The following is a 14,934-nucleotide window of genomic DNA, read 5'->3' as shown; positions in this document are numbered from 1 at the left end:
CTTTGGGGGAGGGGAGCATTGTGTTCAAGAATCTGTGTGGAGCTCATTCACAGAATCTCCAGGAATCTCCTAGTCTTGATCCTGGTACTTCGAAGTTTTAAACATTAAGTATGGGAGTGAGTCTAATGTTTTAACATTATGTTGGGTGCCAATACTTGTGGAAGGCTTCTGTAAATTTCATTATTATTTTAATGGAGGTACTGGGGATTGAACCCAGAACCTTGGGCATACTAAGCACACACTCTACCTCTGAGCTATACTCCTACTGTCTACAAACTTATTTTATCGAGTGACAGGACCCATTCTATCCTAATCTGTTAAGAGTTTTTACCCTCAGTAGTTGTTACAATTATCAAATGCATTATAGTATCTATTGAGATGATCATATTTGTTTCTCTTTTATTCTGTAATACAAAGAATTATACTGAAAGATTTCCTAAACTGAATCATCCTATCATTCTTACAGAAACCTTACTTGGTTATGTATTTCTATTCTTTTAATATACTACTAGATTAAGTTGCTAATATTTTATATAGTGTTTCTACATCTGCATTTACAAAGTGCACTGAACCCATAGTTTGCTTCTTCCTCTTTTGGTATCAGCATTATGCTAACTATATCAAATGAGTTGGGCATCTTCCCATCTTTTTATGAACTCATGGTACAAGCTGTGTAAAATGAGAATTAAATGGTCCTCAAAGGTTTTGTAAAGCTTACTCAGGTTTGTAGCTTTAGAAGGTAGCTGGCATTTAAATACATTTACACAAATCTTCCTTAATTATTCCAGTTTTTCTGCTTCTATATGTGATAGATGTGTTCCTTTAAATTTTTCTACAAAAATCACTGCTTTTATATGAGTTTTCAAATGAACTGGCTTAAACAAAAAAGTTATGACAATTTCTTTTATAATTGCAGTTATGCTCTTACTTTCTTGGTATTTACACATATTTTCTTGCTTATACTTTCCAAATTTTGTCTATTTTTTTGGTCTTAAATTGGTGACTTTGTTTTTTCTTTCTTTTTTAACAGCTTTATTGAGATACAATTCACTCATTTAATGTGAACACTTAAATAGTTTGTAGTAATTTGCAGAGTTGTGCAACTAGCACCACGATCAATTCTAGACTTTTTGTCCCACCCAAAAGAGACAGCATACCTATTAGCAGTCATTCTCATCCCCCATCCCATTCCTTGGCCCAGTTGTAAGCAACTACTAATCTACTTTTGGTCTCTATGATGAACTTGCCCATTTTGGACATCTCCTATAAATTGAATCATATAATATTTAGTCTTTTGTGACTGGCTTCTTTCACTTGGCAGAGTATTTTTGAGATTCATCCATGTTGAAGCATGCACCAGGACTCCATTCCTTTTCGTGACTGAATAATATTCTGTTGCATGGATATACCACATTGTGCTTATCCACTTGTCAGTTGTTGGATGTTTGGGTTGTTTCTACCTTTAGCTATTATGAATAATGTGCCTCTAAACATTCATGTTTAAGTTTTAGTGTTGATACATGTTTTTTTTTTTAGGTATATACCTAGGATTGCTAAATCATATAGTAGCTCTAAGTTTAATCATTTGAGGGACTGCCAACCTGTTTTAAAGAGCAGCTGCACCATTTAACATTCCCATCAGTGATGTATGAGGGTTCCAATTTCTCCACATCCTCACCAATGCTTGTTATCATCTATCTTTTTTATTACAGCCATCCTACTAGGTGTAAAGTGGCATTGGGAGTTTTTTTTAAATTGTGGTTTTGATTTGCATTTCCCTGGCAGCTAATTTTGAGCATTTTTTTCACTTGCATATTAGTCACTTGTATCTCATCCTTGGAGCAATGTCTATTCAGATTCTTTGCCCATTTTTAATAGGATTATTTGTCTTTTTTTACTATTGAGTTGTAGGAGTTCTTAATATGTTCTAGCTACAAGTTCCTTACCAGACATGATTTATAAAACCACTCTGTGGGTTATCTTTTTACTTCCTGGATGGTTTGCCTTGAAGTATCAAAGGTTTTAATTTTAATTTTTTCTTTTGTTACTTGTGCTTGATGGCTTTTTAAAATGTTTATTTCCATTTTATTTTTCTTAGTTCATTTCTTATATCTTCTGAGTATACTTTACTCTTTTTTTCTAATTTCATGAGTTGAAACCTAAGAATATTACAGAAATTGAAAGCACAATATTAACTGCTACAAAATTTCCTGAATATCACTTTGGCCACATAACAGAGCTTTTGATAAACAGTAGCTTTTGATAAATGTTGTGTTTTCAGTTGTAAATAGTAGGCAATTCCTACTTCCATTTTTTTCTTTTACTCAAGAACAATTTAGAATTAAAAAAAAACATTCAGGTTATAGGTTTTATTTTTTGGATTTTTTGGTTTATTTTCAGTGTTATGTTGCATTTGGTGAGCTTGTTTAAAATTAGCTAAAAATTTCCTGTATAAAATAGTATAATACACAGACCAAGTGTTATCAATGTTACACATATAAAGGAGATGTACTGGTTTTTTTCTGTCTTATATACAGTGCCTACACTGTAGGTTATCCAAATTTTCTGTCCCCTAAATATTTTTTCAACTTAATTTGTTGGTTTCTAAAAGGTGCTATTGTGGTCTTACAGATTTCTCCTTTGAATTCTACCTTTTTATTTATGAACCTCAAAGCTTATAAGCTTATTAGTGAAGGCTTAAGGCTGGTATGTTCTTGGTGGATTATTGATTTAATCTATAAGAAAGAGTCTCCATCTTGTTTTTTCTTTGCTTTAAACTTTATATTTGATATTAATTTTGCTACCCATATATAGGTAAAGGGTTAACAACACCTCCTTTTCTGCATGAGAAACTGAAATTCAGCTAACTTTCTAGTACTAGAACTGTCCTGTATAAGGGGTAGCTACTAGCCACACATGGCCAGTGGTAGCCATACTGCACAGCTCAGAAGAGAAATTACCATCATCTCAGAAAGTCATTTTGGATAACAATTGATCTAGAAAGTTGAGTTTACGTTCAGTTATCCTTCCCTAGAAGTAGAATTGCTGTATCAAAGGTATGCCCACTTAAAAATGACAAATATTCTAAAATTCTCTCCAGAATGTGATGCCAATTTACATCTAACCCACTAGCATATAAAAAGTCCTATGTTTCCCACACTTCATAAGAAATGATATAGTTTGGTTTAACTGTCACTTACTTGACTACTAATGAAATTAAATGTGTTTTTACATGTTTATTTGTCTTTTGTAACCTGTCTGCTGACATTTGGTTTAGAGATTAGTATAACTTGAGCACAAATGCTAGAAAGCAATTCTTATTATTAGATTTTATATATTATCAATCCTTGTAGGAAATAAAACATTTGATGAAATATTTAAAATTTTACCTCATCCAGGCAGTTGACATGAACATTCTTGCTGGCTAATAGTGTCCCAGCTTCTTGGACAGTACCTTAAGAAAAAAAGAAAGAAAGAAAATGCAAAGTAAGGTTATTTATCTCTAGAATAGAAAAAAAAAATCTAACATCAAGGAAACAAACTTTAAACTTTAAACTTTATCTGTAAAGCTAAGATGATTTGGGTTAGATTGTTAAGATATAAGGCAGCGATCACATATTATTTATTCCACAAAGTAGTTATCCAGAAGAATAGATTCATAGAGACTGAAGTAGTTCCATCTTGCTTTTACTTCCACTGACCTTAGAGTATATTAAATTGGCCACATTTTCCTTTTGGCAGTAATACAATAACCACAAAGCACAAGACTTTTAATAGTGAAGCAAATCGTAAAGGGCATCTAGTCCAATCCACCATCTAAAGCTTAAACTGCAATCAATGTAAAAACTGGAGTTCAAAAATACAGTCAGTATTTATATACCTTGTCAACACTAGGCCCTGTGAATTGATGGCATGCTTATAATAGAATTCTCAGTTTGGAAATGCTGAGGTAAATACATCTTTAAAGCCTAGAACTATAAAAAAAAGTGCCTTGTGGTTTGTATTCAGGCTCTCATACTGAAATCATCTGATGTAAACCTGCAGGTCAGTCTCTGTAATTGGGCCACAACCATCAGGTTTTCCAGCCTTCTGGAAGGCATACTGACAGAAGCAAGTAGTTGCCGGAGAGAATGTAGCTATTATCATCATTAATAGAGCCAGCCACACACTTTGCCAAATAATTTCTGGTTTCACAGGGAAGGGGACAATGAAATTGCCAAGTTCTTAGGGAGAAAGGATGAGATAAGCCTCTTCTCTTTAAAGGATATCAAATAATAGATGCATCCCCCAACTAGGAGTTACTGCTTTTCTTTAAATTCAGAATTACAGTTCAAGAAGGTGCTAAACTCTGCTCACCTTCCAGAGCTAAGGGTGGAATGCAGAATCGAGTGTAGCTTGCTGCTTTCTACCCAACCTGCTTCTTAGGCATCTGAGTGCCCATCACCAACAGAGTGGGAGAGACAAAAGAATGCCTCCTAGACTAAAGGAGAAATAGCTCAGCTGGGGAAATGTCAAGTGAGTGATCTGCCAGCCCCTGGATTATGACAGCAGCTATTTTGAAAACAGTCCATTTGCCTGATTCCGTACTTCATCTGAGGGCAGATGGTATCACTGGCTGAATGGCTACAGAATGAGAGGGGAAAGCCTTCAAGCATGCAGACAAGTTCTACATGGAAGCACATCCATTCCTGGGGCTTCTCATTAAAGACTCTCAAAATCTTTAGAAAGGAATTACAGCAGAACAAACTCCTGCATCCCAGTTTCCCTTGAGGAAGATGCTTCAGTGGAATCCCTTTATTTACTGAGGAATAACTGAAGTTACTTTCCGCCTGACCAGTAAAGGGAGGAAACCGTAGGGACTGTGATCATGCCAGAGCCTACAACATGTTAGCGGAAGGAGGGGGATTACAATCGTAAACATTTGGCTCATATTAGAGAATAAGCCAATAATTCTACAAAATGCTTAGCCTGATGGCTAACAATATATGTTAAATCTGTCCAGTCAGGGGGCAGTTAAAAAAAAAACAGGTGAGGCATTGACTCACATACTACAAACTACCAGTGAGTCTTCTGAAATGCAGGGACCAGGATAAGAAAATTTTTTTGAAATAGTTTGGGCTTCTAGAGAAAGAAAACAGATTCTGGAAAATAGATGAGCAACATATCCCAAGAGGAAAAGCTTGCAATGATTTCTAATTGGGTGTTCCTAATTTAGTGATATTAGTAGGAAACTACGGAAGGTCTAGAATAGCATGGAAATGTGAAACACAGGCTCACACAGAGGGATTTTTATTTTTTGTCATTCCTTACTGTGCATAGTAGACTTTCAAACAGTATTTTGCAATTAAACTTAAAAGATTAATTGCTTTACTCTAGGAAAGAAATGTGTTAAATCTGATTTAACAAACTCTTAAGATGAGTGAGGGGATGCAGTACTATAAAGGGGATGTGAAGTGAGCCAACATTTATCTTCACTGAAGGCAAAAATTAATAGAACTACAATTGATGAAAATAACATTTAGTGATTTGTCTCCCTTGTGAGAATTTCTCAAGTTGCTCAACCAGAGAAGAAAATAACCAGCTTGCCTCATTAGGGTGGCCCTGATGACTTATGTGAATGGACCAGCATTTTAGCAAAGAAGAGATGATGTTAAGAGTGATATTCTCATTGTTACTGTCCCTTCTTTTACCACACCATAGCCCCTTTCAGAACCACTATAAAATTGAGTAAGTCCTATAAAACCCTCAGTTTTCTTATCTATGAGGCAGATTATAATAACATCCATCCTATAGGCTTCTTGGGACTAAGGGCTTGTCCTGGTGCCAGGCACAGATTACCACCTCAGTGCATATTAGATGATCCTGTTATTCATGGATTCATAATTGGGACCATTGGTCTCTACTGAAGACAAGGAAATGTAGCCAAAAGAAACAAAATGGGATAAACAAGCAAACATGACCATTCTGTTTCCAGTAATTCATCAGATAGTCATGAAATTTGGGTATCTATGGGTTTCAGTCATTTAGTGGGATTTCCTAACATAGGGTGTTTTAAGGACTTTATATCTAAGTATTTTAAAAACTATCTGACTTATTAGTTGCTGTAATGTTTATGGATAAGTGATACCCTATATAAAATTATCCAAGTGTCTGAATTTTAAAATAATATATGGCTACAGATTTAATCATAAATAGTTATAAATGGATTTTAAAAGTGGAGACTTTTAATTACAACATGTATTTTGAAATAGTGAGTCTGTTTAAGTGTAAAGTTTCTAAAATTCTCATATCTATTTTTAGACTTTGTAACAAGATGGCTTTAAATTAGATTATGAATCGCTGCATAAAAATTAGAGTATCTAAGAGACCTGTTGCTTTGTAAATGACAACAATGAAGCCCATAGAAGTTGCAAAACCTGCCCAGTCATATAGTTAATGGTAACTACATTTTTGGAGTTAAATTTTTCCTTGAACTCAATGCTGTAATCGATTATAAGCAGACCTGAATCTTTCTACATGCCAAAGATGTTAGAAAGAACATTATCATCTACAGAGGATATTAGAACAGGACCTTTTAGTAGTCCAAAATTGCAAACAACTTAAATGCCCATCAGTGTAACCAGATAAGCAAATAGCAGTATACCCACACATAAGAAATAAAAGAAGAAAATAAGAAACAAACTACTGGTACAGTATGGATGAACTTCAAAATCATGATGCTGAGTGAAAGAAGTCATGCCCCCCACAAAAGGAATATTTACTGTATAATTTCATTTATATAGAATTCTAGAACAGAGAAATCTAATCAATGGTGACAGAAACCTATCAGTGGGTGCCTGGAGACAGGGGTGGAGGGAGTGACAGATTACAAATGGACATGAAGAACCTTTTGAGGGTGAACTATTTAATATCCGGATTGTAGTGATGGTTTTATGGATGTATACTTAGGTCACAACTGATTTTTTTAAGGTGTACACTTTAAATATGCATCACTTATCAGACTTTAATTTTATTCCAATAAAATTGGTAGAATAAACTTTACTGTCCAAGCCTGTTTCACAGCTCCTTTTACACAAGTAATGAAAAAAAAAACAAAAAACAGTAAGTACATTACTTTCCTGTTAAGTCAGCAACAGTGATCTCAGTGATTTCAAGTATTAAATAAGATAAGTAATGAAGGACCTTCTGGTTTATATCCTTAAAGAAGGTTTAGTTTATTTAAAAATAGTGCTTCCTCAGTGTTTAATGAAAAAGATATCAGGACTTAAAAGAAAGGGTAGATCTACAAGTAATATAAGCCAGTTAAAAGTGCTTCAGTGATTACATCTCTCTTCTGAAATGTTGTCAAATGAATGCTGTCATTGACTGTGATTTAAATGGATTTGTGGGAAACAGCTTTTCAGTTTCATCTGGAACGTCTTCTTGGCATTCTAACAAATAAACAATCTGTAGAATATCTAGCATGTGAATCCACTTAGAAGAAGAAATTATTCTAAAAGTGTCCAGTAGCATGTGGTATTCTCTGGACTGTTAAGATCCACTTATAATCTGCTTAACTTCTGGAGAGCAGTGACTGGCAGAAAAGAGACACTCAAAATTTTGCTGAGTTTATTTCAGATTGGCCAAGATGACAGGTCACACTTGGCTGAAAATTTATTGTTAGTTCCAGGTACTAGTACTGACTAATCCAGTCCTTCTCAAAATTGAGAAATGAACCAAAGGGGGAAAAAAATTTAAGAACTCTACCCACCGCCTTAAAAAAATGCTTCTTATGAGTACAAATATAAATTTTGTTTATGAGCTTTCTTCAGGTATAAACCAAAAATTATTTTACATATTAAATGCACACAAAACTACAACATCAATAACATTTGCAGTTTAACTTGACAGATGATAATGTTTTGCTAAAATTAAATTGCCCCTCAAAGTGAGTATGATGTGGTATGGATGCTATGGTGCTGGTTTCATTTTTTTCATTTTTGTTTTGTTTTGTTTAGTTTGTTTTCAAGGCCAGCGTATTTCTAGTAATAATGGCCATATGGTATCTTTGCTGGGCCACTCATACCTGTGTTCCACTGGGCAAGTTACTTAACTTCTTAGTTCCTCCATTTCACGTCTATAGGAACTGCCATATTTGCAAAAACAGCCAACAGAAATAATATCTTAAACACTTAACATACACTAGCTCATTTTATTTTCGTATCAATGTTGTGAGGTGGGTACCATTTTTCAGGTAGACAACCTGAAGCTCAGAAACAGTAATTTGCCCAAGGTGACATAACATCACCAGCAAATGACTGAAGTAGGACTCTAAATCAGACCTGCAAGGTTAACCACCATCCTATGCTATCGCTCATAATGCTGGAGCTTAAAAATAATTCCTGGCTCATCAAGATTAAATGCATCAATACATGCAAAGTGTTAAGACTTATGCCAGACTCATAACAACATTCAGTAAAGGATGGCTATGGTTGATATTTTCTCTTATCTCCCACTACTTTTCTTTAAGAGTATGGTGATGTCCCACAGCCCTTCACCTGACAAGAACGTATCACATATTAAGTCTATCTCACGTCTTTTCTCATCAGCTGGACTGATTAAATTGGTGAAACACAGTGTCTATGCAACTTGATACACAATTTGGGCCCAGAAAAATCACAGCACTAACCAGGCTAGATTCCTATTGATTCCTTTATTTAATCTTTAAAAATAAAAACTGGTGGACACCTAAGAATATAACCACAGACTCCTCCACTCCACCTGCCCCTTTCAGAGAAGGGACACACTTTATAAGACTGCTCACTTGTTTACACTTTTGAGAGAAAGTGATAGCTCTGGACAGCTTAAAAACAGAATTTGCATGCATGGTGGATTGTAAGTTGATCCTTTGTCTCCTTTTTTGCCCAGCACGGTACCTGGCACAGAGCTGAGACTCACATGGTTGCTGAGTTGAATCCCAGAGCCACCAAAGGCATGGAGAAATTAACCAGAGACAGGCAGAACAAAGACTGCAGTGCCAAACAGGTCAGTGAAAACCGTGCAGAACAAACAATTTACACCAACTCCAAGTCCCACAGTTCTAGGCAAAGAACTCTTTATCATGACAAATACACTGCTGTGACTGATTTAAAACTGTTGAGTCAGATGAGGTCAGCACCTGTTGAGTTTAAATTCGCTTTTTCTCTCCTTTACGTATAGACTTTTCTTGTCAGTATGAAGGATAACTTTGCCTTACTCTCTGGGGGTCCGGATCTGAGCCTGACTACTCAGAAATAAAGAACACTGGAAACTGGGAAGCCTCTATGTTGCTCTCGGCATTTGGAGAGCAAGCTCATGCTTGAGCTTAAAACAACTGCATTAACAATGCCCGTAATTCCCACGCTCATCTCCATCGCGTGGTGACGGTGCAGAAGCCACGTTGTCACGCTGTTGTCACCTGCCAGGTAACGGGACCTTAGTAGGGAACCCTTCTGGGACGTCCGCTCGGGGACTGAGGGGGAAACATGGCTTCTGGCTCGTCCCTGGGGCCACCCTACGACCTGGAGCGGCGGAAGTGGGACTTCAGTTGGGGAAATGGAAGGGGAAGCGCGGAAGAGCGCGATCAAAAGATCGAACCCCTGCGAAGTGCGCCTAGCTGTGTGGACGCCTCCGCAAGCTCTCGGCTTTTCTGAGAGTTCTTGGTCAGCCGGGGGCTTCTGAAAGGAAGCCAGGACGGCCCTGAACGCAGAACCCTCAATGCAGCAAAGTACAGACCTAGTTCTGTGCCCTTATAAAGAACCCTTCTCCTTAGGAGCTCTCTCCACCCCCCAAGCGGGGGCGGGGACAGCCAGGAGGGCTCCAGATCTTTCGGCTTCCGGAAGTCGAAACGGCCCTTTAGACACCCGTCTAAGAATTTGAAACTCTCAGGCCACTATCGTCAAGACAGACTGTACTCAAGATCACCTTCGGATGGTTGAAGGATGAACATCCTGAGGCCCACAGCCCGGCTCGCTCAGTATCATCTGAGGTGGTGCCTGGAAATGTGCACCCTTCCAAAAGCTGATTTAGTAGACGAACGTCTGCAGCCTCCGCTCCTGTCCCAACAGAGCCCCTCCCTCCCCACCTCTCCGCCCCCCGCAAACGACCCCAGACCAAAGGGAGAAGCGCTGTTTCCCAGTCAGAGTGCCAACCTCGCAGAATCGCCAGCAAGGGTCAGCCGGGCCTGGGGCGCCGCCCGAGCTCCGCCACGCCCCCCCTTCCCCTCTCGGGCCAGGCTGGCAGCGCCCCCGCCGCAGCCCAGCACCCACACCTTTTGCGATGACTTCCAGAAGCTCCTTTTCTTCCTGGCTCAGCTCGCCTTTCTTTATGTGAACCATAGCTCCCGCCAGCTTGAAGCTATTCTGTTTCTTTGGAAGTATTAAAAAGAAACGATGTGTCCGTATTAGGAACGCCAACCACAATGTTAGGCAACTTGAGACCAGGACACTGAGTAGCCAACCGCGGAAGCTTTCGAATTCTCGCCTCCCTCCCGCGGGCTGGCGAGCAGCAGGCGAGCTCGGGCGAGCCGAGCAGGCGGTCTGTGCAGGCCGAGCGGTAGTCTCCGCCCCCTGCGCATCATTGGCCCGACTGGGAGGAGGAGCTGCAAAAGACGGCAGCGAGACGCTCCCATTGGAGCGGCCTGGGAAGGAACAACCAAGTGGAGAAAATCTGAGTGGGGGGTGGTTAAATGCCTCTTACATGTTTTCCACCGTCTCCTTTCCGGTTCAGATATTTAGGGGCACTGAATTATTATATTTTGGGTCTGGAAGTTCCGTGTTCGGCAGTTCCTGCTTAGGGAGTGCAGAAGTCCCTGGGTCTCGCTATACACCCCCTTTCATTTCCCCAGGAATGGAGCGGCCCAGGCTGGGGGCGGGCCGAGAGGCGGGGCGGCGTGGGAGGCGGAGCTGCGCCGAGCTCCGTGTGTCGATGTCAATGTGTCTGTCCTTCACTCCTCCATTGTCTGCCGCCACCGCTGCCGCCGCTGCCACCGCTGCTGCCGGAATCGCCGCAGTCCCGTCTCGCGCGTCGCCGCTACCTCCTCGGACAGGTGAGAAGCAACTCAGGTAGGGAAGAGGGGAGCCGAGAAGCCTTCGACAACCCGGGCCAGAGCCCTACCGGGCGCTTCCCCCCGACCCGAGCGTGCCCGGGAGGAAGCATGTGCCTGCTGGGGCGGCTTCCTGCCTCTCGGTGGGGAAGACTCCCCTCCACCCCGTTACCCTCACACATAGTGCTTATCAGTGCCCCGGAGTGGAGACCCGCCACTCGCCACATTTGGCCGCCCCGGGAGACCGAGAGCGAGCAGGAGCCGGCCACGCGGTGGGAAGTGGCGGTGCACATCGGCTCATGCGTGGCACCGCCAGATGCAGCTCCCGGGGAAGCCAGGGTTGAGGCTTTGGACGTGAGGTGGAGAGGAGAACTCCCCATTGAGAGCGAGGTGAAGGCATGATGAGAGTTGTCTCGGGAGAAGGTAGTTCTCTTCCCACCCCCCAACCCCGCCAAATCACACACACTACTTGTCATCTCCTCTGGCCTCTGTAGAAGCTGTAGGAGAAAACTGGATCTGATCGCCCTGTGGTGCCTGTTAAGGATGTTTGGAATCAATTTACACTTGCATTAATACTTCGTTTAAGAGAGACCGCGGGCCGGGGTCGGGGGGCCCGGAGAGGTGGCGAGGAAGGGCCTCTTCGTTCTGCTGGAGTTCCCAGTCTCTTTGTAACTCAGATCTTGAGATTTATGGAAATAGGGAGGGGAGGGGGAGGAGCGGAGATTAAATTGATGTTGCTGTCTATATATAGCCTTAGATTAGCCACTTAATCCAACCTTCATTCAACTGTAATATGTAGCCTCAAGCTTCCACCGTAGGAAGCTAGAGGGTAAATACTAGTGGGCACCCTTCTGTGGCTCAGAAACAGGAAACTTGCTTGCTAATATGAAGTCAGTCATTCCTCCAGGGTGCCCATCCGTAACATATTTACTGCATCAATGAGAGCTTCTTTAGACGTTCCTGTTTACCTTTTACTGTTGTTTCTCTATAGACTACCAGTAGACTACTATTGATGTTTCTCCCAAGACCTTCAAAGAGAAATACTTAAATAATTATGTAGATGTTTTTGTTAATCATCCTCCCCCCCTTTCTCCCCCCAGTGCCCTATATGAAGTGAAATGTATTTTCCTCTGGTCTTACACCTTCATTCTTTGGAAGCATTCACCAACACTTTTGAAATCCTGAAAGATGATCATTATTATTTCCTGCCTTTAACAAACAAATTTCCCCAAATCCCAGCTGTTCTTGTCTAAGGCTTTATCTTTGCAGGCTGGGGCAGATTTGAGCCTGAACATCTCACATGAAAATGGTTTGAAATTACTCGTTTCAGTGTATTAACAAAGAAACTTTTGTTTGGTGATGCTTTCATAATGATGTGACTGTTCAAACAAGTAGTAAGGCTTTTGAGTGACCCATCTTTTGTAACACTTAGAATGGTGTTATTGCCACAATTACAACTGATTGAATACATCTTATCATGAAGAAGAAATCCACAAACCTATGAAAATGCTTGTAGAGTAACCTTTCCCTCACTGTGTGACTTAACATCTTACTGTGGATGTTACAGAATTGGGTACTTCATTGCCAGTATTTCCATCTCTTGTGCCAAATTGGGGCCATGGTTACTTGAAGGTCACACCTGTTTGTCTCACCAAGGTTGTCAGTTCCTCGAGGATAGCAGTTTATCTATTTTCTTGGTGCCTTATGTCTCCTGTTTGGTATTTAGTCCTCTGAGAAGAGTGACCAGTAAATCTAGAGCCAATGACTTTTAAAGTAAAAAAAAAAAAACTAACATCTACATGGAAGTGCAGGTAAATAATATGTTAAGTTTAAACTTCTAGAAACAGATAACGTAATGGGTAGTGTTCATCAGATGGATTACATTAATCATTTTGTACAGTGTTAATATTTAATGTAGGAGTAAGATTAGCTAGTAAGCAGAACTTAGAGTAGATCAGGGAACTTTTTTGGTACTAAAAATACATTAACATCAAAGAAGTTTTTTGATAGTAAAATAGCTTCTACTGATTGAGTATTTAGTCTGTGCCAGATATTCTACCAGATGGTTTGTATAGGATTAGTTTAATCATTGTTATAGTGACCCAGGAATTAGCCAATATTACCTCTATTTCTGAAAATCAGAGGACAAGCAAAAAGAAGTTAATTTGCCCACAGCCGTATAGGAAGTGTCAGGGCCAGAAATGGAACCTAGATCTGTCTCCAAAACCTTTTCTCTTTTCAGTATTCTCTATCTATGTGGGAGGGTGAGTGAGGGGGATATTTTATATTACTTAGCTAATAGGTAATACATTCACGTGGTTCAGCATACCAAAGGTACAGAAGACTCCTACCTCTTTCCCCAGTTTCTTCTTCATGCCTTACCACCAGTGGTGTCAATTTTTCTCATACTCTTCCTAAGAAGTTGTATGTGTTTATGGCTTATAAGTGTATTTCTACTTTTTTTTTTGTAGCAGAAATGGGAGCATACTAACACACTTCCACACTGTGCAATAGCATTTATATGATGCGTTAGTCTCTCCTCTGCTTATTTCTTCACCTTTTTAAAAATAATGATTTCTATGACGTCTGAAGTTCTTATAGGTATCCCCCTCATCTCTTTTTCTGCTGCAAACACCCTAGACCTCTCCTGGCCCGTGGCAATGGATTCATTCCTAAGTAGCCTGCTTCCCTCTCATCACCCCATCCAGCTTGTTCAAGACACCACCAGTTCAATAAACACTGAGCGCCCATCATCCGGATACCTAAGGGTGAGACTTACTTTGTAAAGACGGGACTGATTCACTGAAAACATGTCAATGGCTGTCCACCAGCCACAGAATAGAGACTCTGGTCTGGCCTTGAAGGCTCCAGCTTCTGGTCCCAGTGTTTCCGGTGTTTCCAGTCAGCCAGCTCCTCCCACACACTCTGCTTTAAGGTCACCACACGGCTGGTTCCCTAACATGCCAGTTAATTCCAACCCTTGGTTCCTGCTTTTCTCTTCCTGGAATGACCTCCCTTCCCTCTTTACTGAATCTTTCTCTCCTTCCCAGATCTGATGAACTGCCCAACTGTCGAGATACTCATGTTACCTCTTCTCTCTAGCTTTCCTGATTCCCCCCTCCCACCCCATCCAGGGAGGAAAATACAGAGTAAACGCATTTATTCATGTCCCTCAGCAAGGATGATAAGAAAAACCCTTCCTCAGGAGTTGCTGGTACAATTGCTAACATCCTCTCATTTTCTCCTATCTTCTTATGTGCTCTGGTCCCCACCCACTACATCCCTCAATTTACAGCTTTGCTTCTTCATCCAGATCCCCATGAAAATATCCTAAAGCAGTTGCCCTTTACATGACATTCTAGTTTAGTTGTGATTAATCGACTTGATCCCCTCTCTTTCTAGATTGTAAATTAATAAGGACTAATTTACCTTTGCTTCTCAAGGTTGTAACTCTGTGTCTCACATCTAATGCAGGCGCAGTACATGCTGAGTTGAGTTCAGTTTGATCTCTAAGTTATTTTAGGTGGATTTGTTTCCCTTCTTGACTAATCCTTCCTGGCAATGGGAGGTGATGTGGCACTAAGCACACACAACCATAACCAAGGGCAGAAGGTCTTTAAATGTTTTCAGTCTCAAGCTGCCTGACATTCTGATGAATACTATCAACCAAAAAAAAAACTGTTCACATGCACATGTTTTGCAAACCATTCCTTGATTCCCCCATTAAAGCCCCCGACCTTCAGCTCGCTGCTTGAAGAGAATGCTCTTTACTTTTTATTGCAGGGGAACAGCTAATTTTTGAGTGTTGTATCTTTGAGGGTAATGTTTTTCCTTGACATTTGACTTTCTTAGGTACATTTCTTTACTGAGCA

General features: G+C 40.3%; 3 protein-coding genes across 5 annotated transcripts in view; 2 read left to right on the top strand and 1 right to left on the bottom strand.

The window, feature by feature from the left end:
* The window catches only part of LRRC72 (leucine rich repeat containing 72), a 79,315-nt gene extending 69,878 nt beyond the window's left edge, over nucleotides 1-9,437 (top strand). Inside the window, 2 exon segments of the mRNA XM_010967151.3 lie at nucleotides 8,908-9,024; nucleotides 9,199-9,437. The gene's annotated coding sequence lies outside the window, so the exon portion shown is untranslated.
* ANKMY2 (ankyrin repeat and MYND domain containing 2) overlaps nucleotides 1-10,580 on the bottom strand; it is a 33,189-nt gene extending 22,609 nt beyond the window's left edge. Inside the window, exons 1-2 of one of the 2 annotated variants that reach the window (XM_010967152.3) lie at nucleotides 10,289-10,580; nucleotides 3,390-3,454 (exon numbers count right to left, since the gene is read on the bottom strand). In XM_010967152.3, coding sequence (XP_010965454.2) covers nucleotides 3,390-3,454; nucleotides 10,289-10,355 — 132 coding nt within the window. In that variant the 5' untranslated portion in view covers nucleotides 10,356-10,580. Of the gene's footprint in view, nucleotides 1-3,389; nucleotides 3,455-3,701; nucleotides 3,793-10,288 lie in introns of those variants that run through there. The other variant, XM_074367391.1, reaches the window with a different exon arrangement.
* Nucleotides 10,581-10,909: 329 nt separating this feature from the next.
* BZW2 (basic leucine zipper and W2 domains 2) overlaps nucleotides 10,910-14,934 on the top strand; it is a 51,125-nt gene continuing 47,100 nt past the window's right edge. The window contains exon 1 of one of the 2 annotated variants that reach the window (XM_074367390.1): nucleotides 10,910-11,065. Coding sequence is in view for 1 of the 2 variants with exons in the window: in XM_074367387.1 (XP_074223488.1) it covers nucleotides 10,951-11,081 (131 nt within the window). In the remaining variant the exon portion in view is untranslated. Of the gene's footprint in view, nucleotides 11,082-14,934 lie in introns of both variants that reach the window. The other variant, XM_074367387.1, reaches the window with a different exon arrangement.

This window comes from Camelus bactrianus, chromosome 7 (assembly GCF_048773025.1).
Source record: "Camelus bactrianus isolate YW-2024 breed Bactrian camel chromosome 7, ASM4877302v1, whole genome shotgun sequence".
NCBI lineage: Eukaryota > Metazoa > Chordata > Mammalia > Artiodactyla > Camelidae > Camelus > Camelus bactrianus.
The sequence above is the reverse complement of the archived record's forward strand: the minus strand, read 5'-3'. Positions and strand labels throughout refer to the sequence as shown.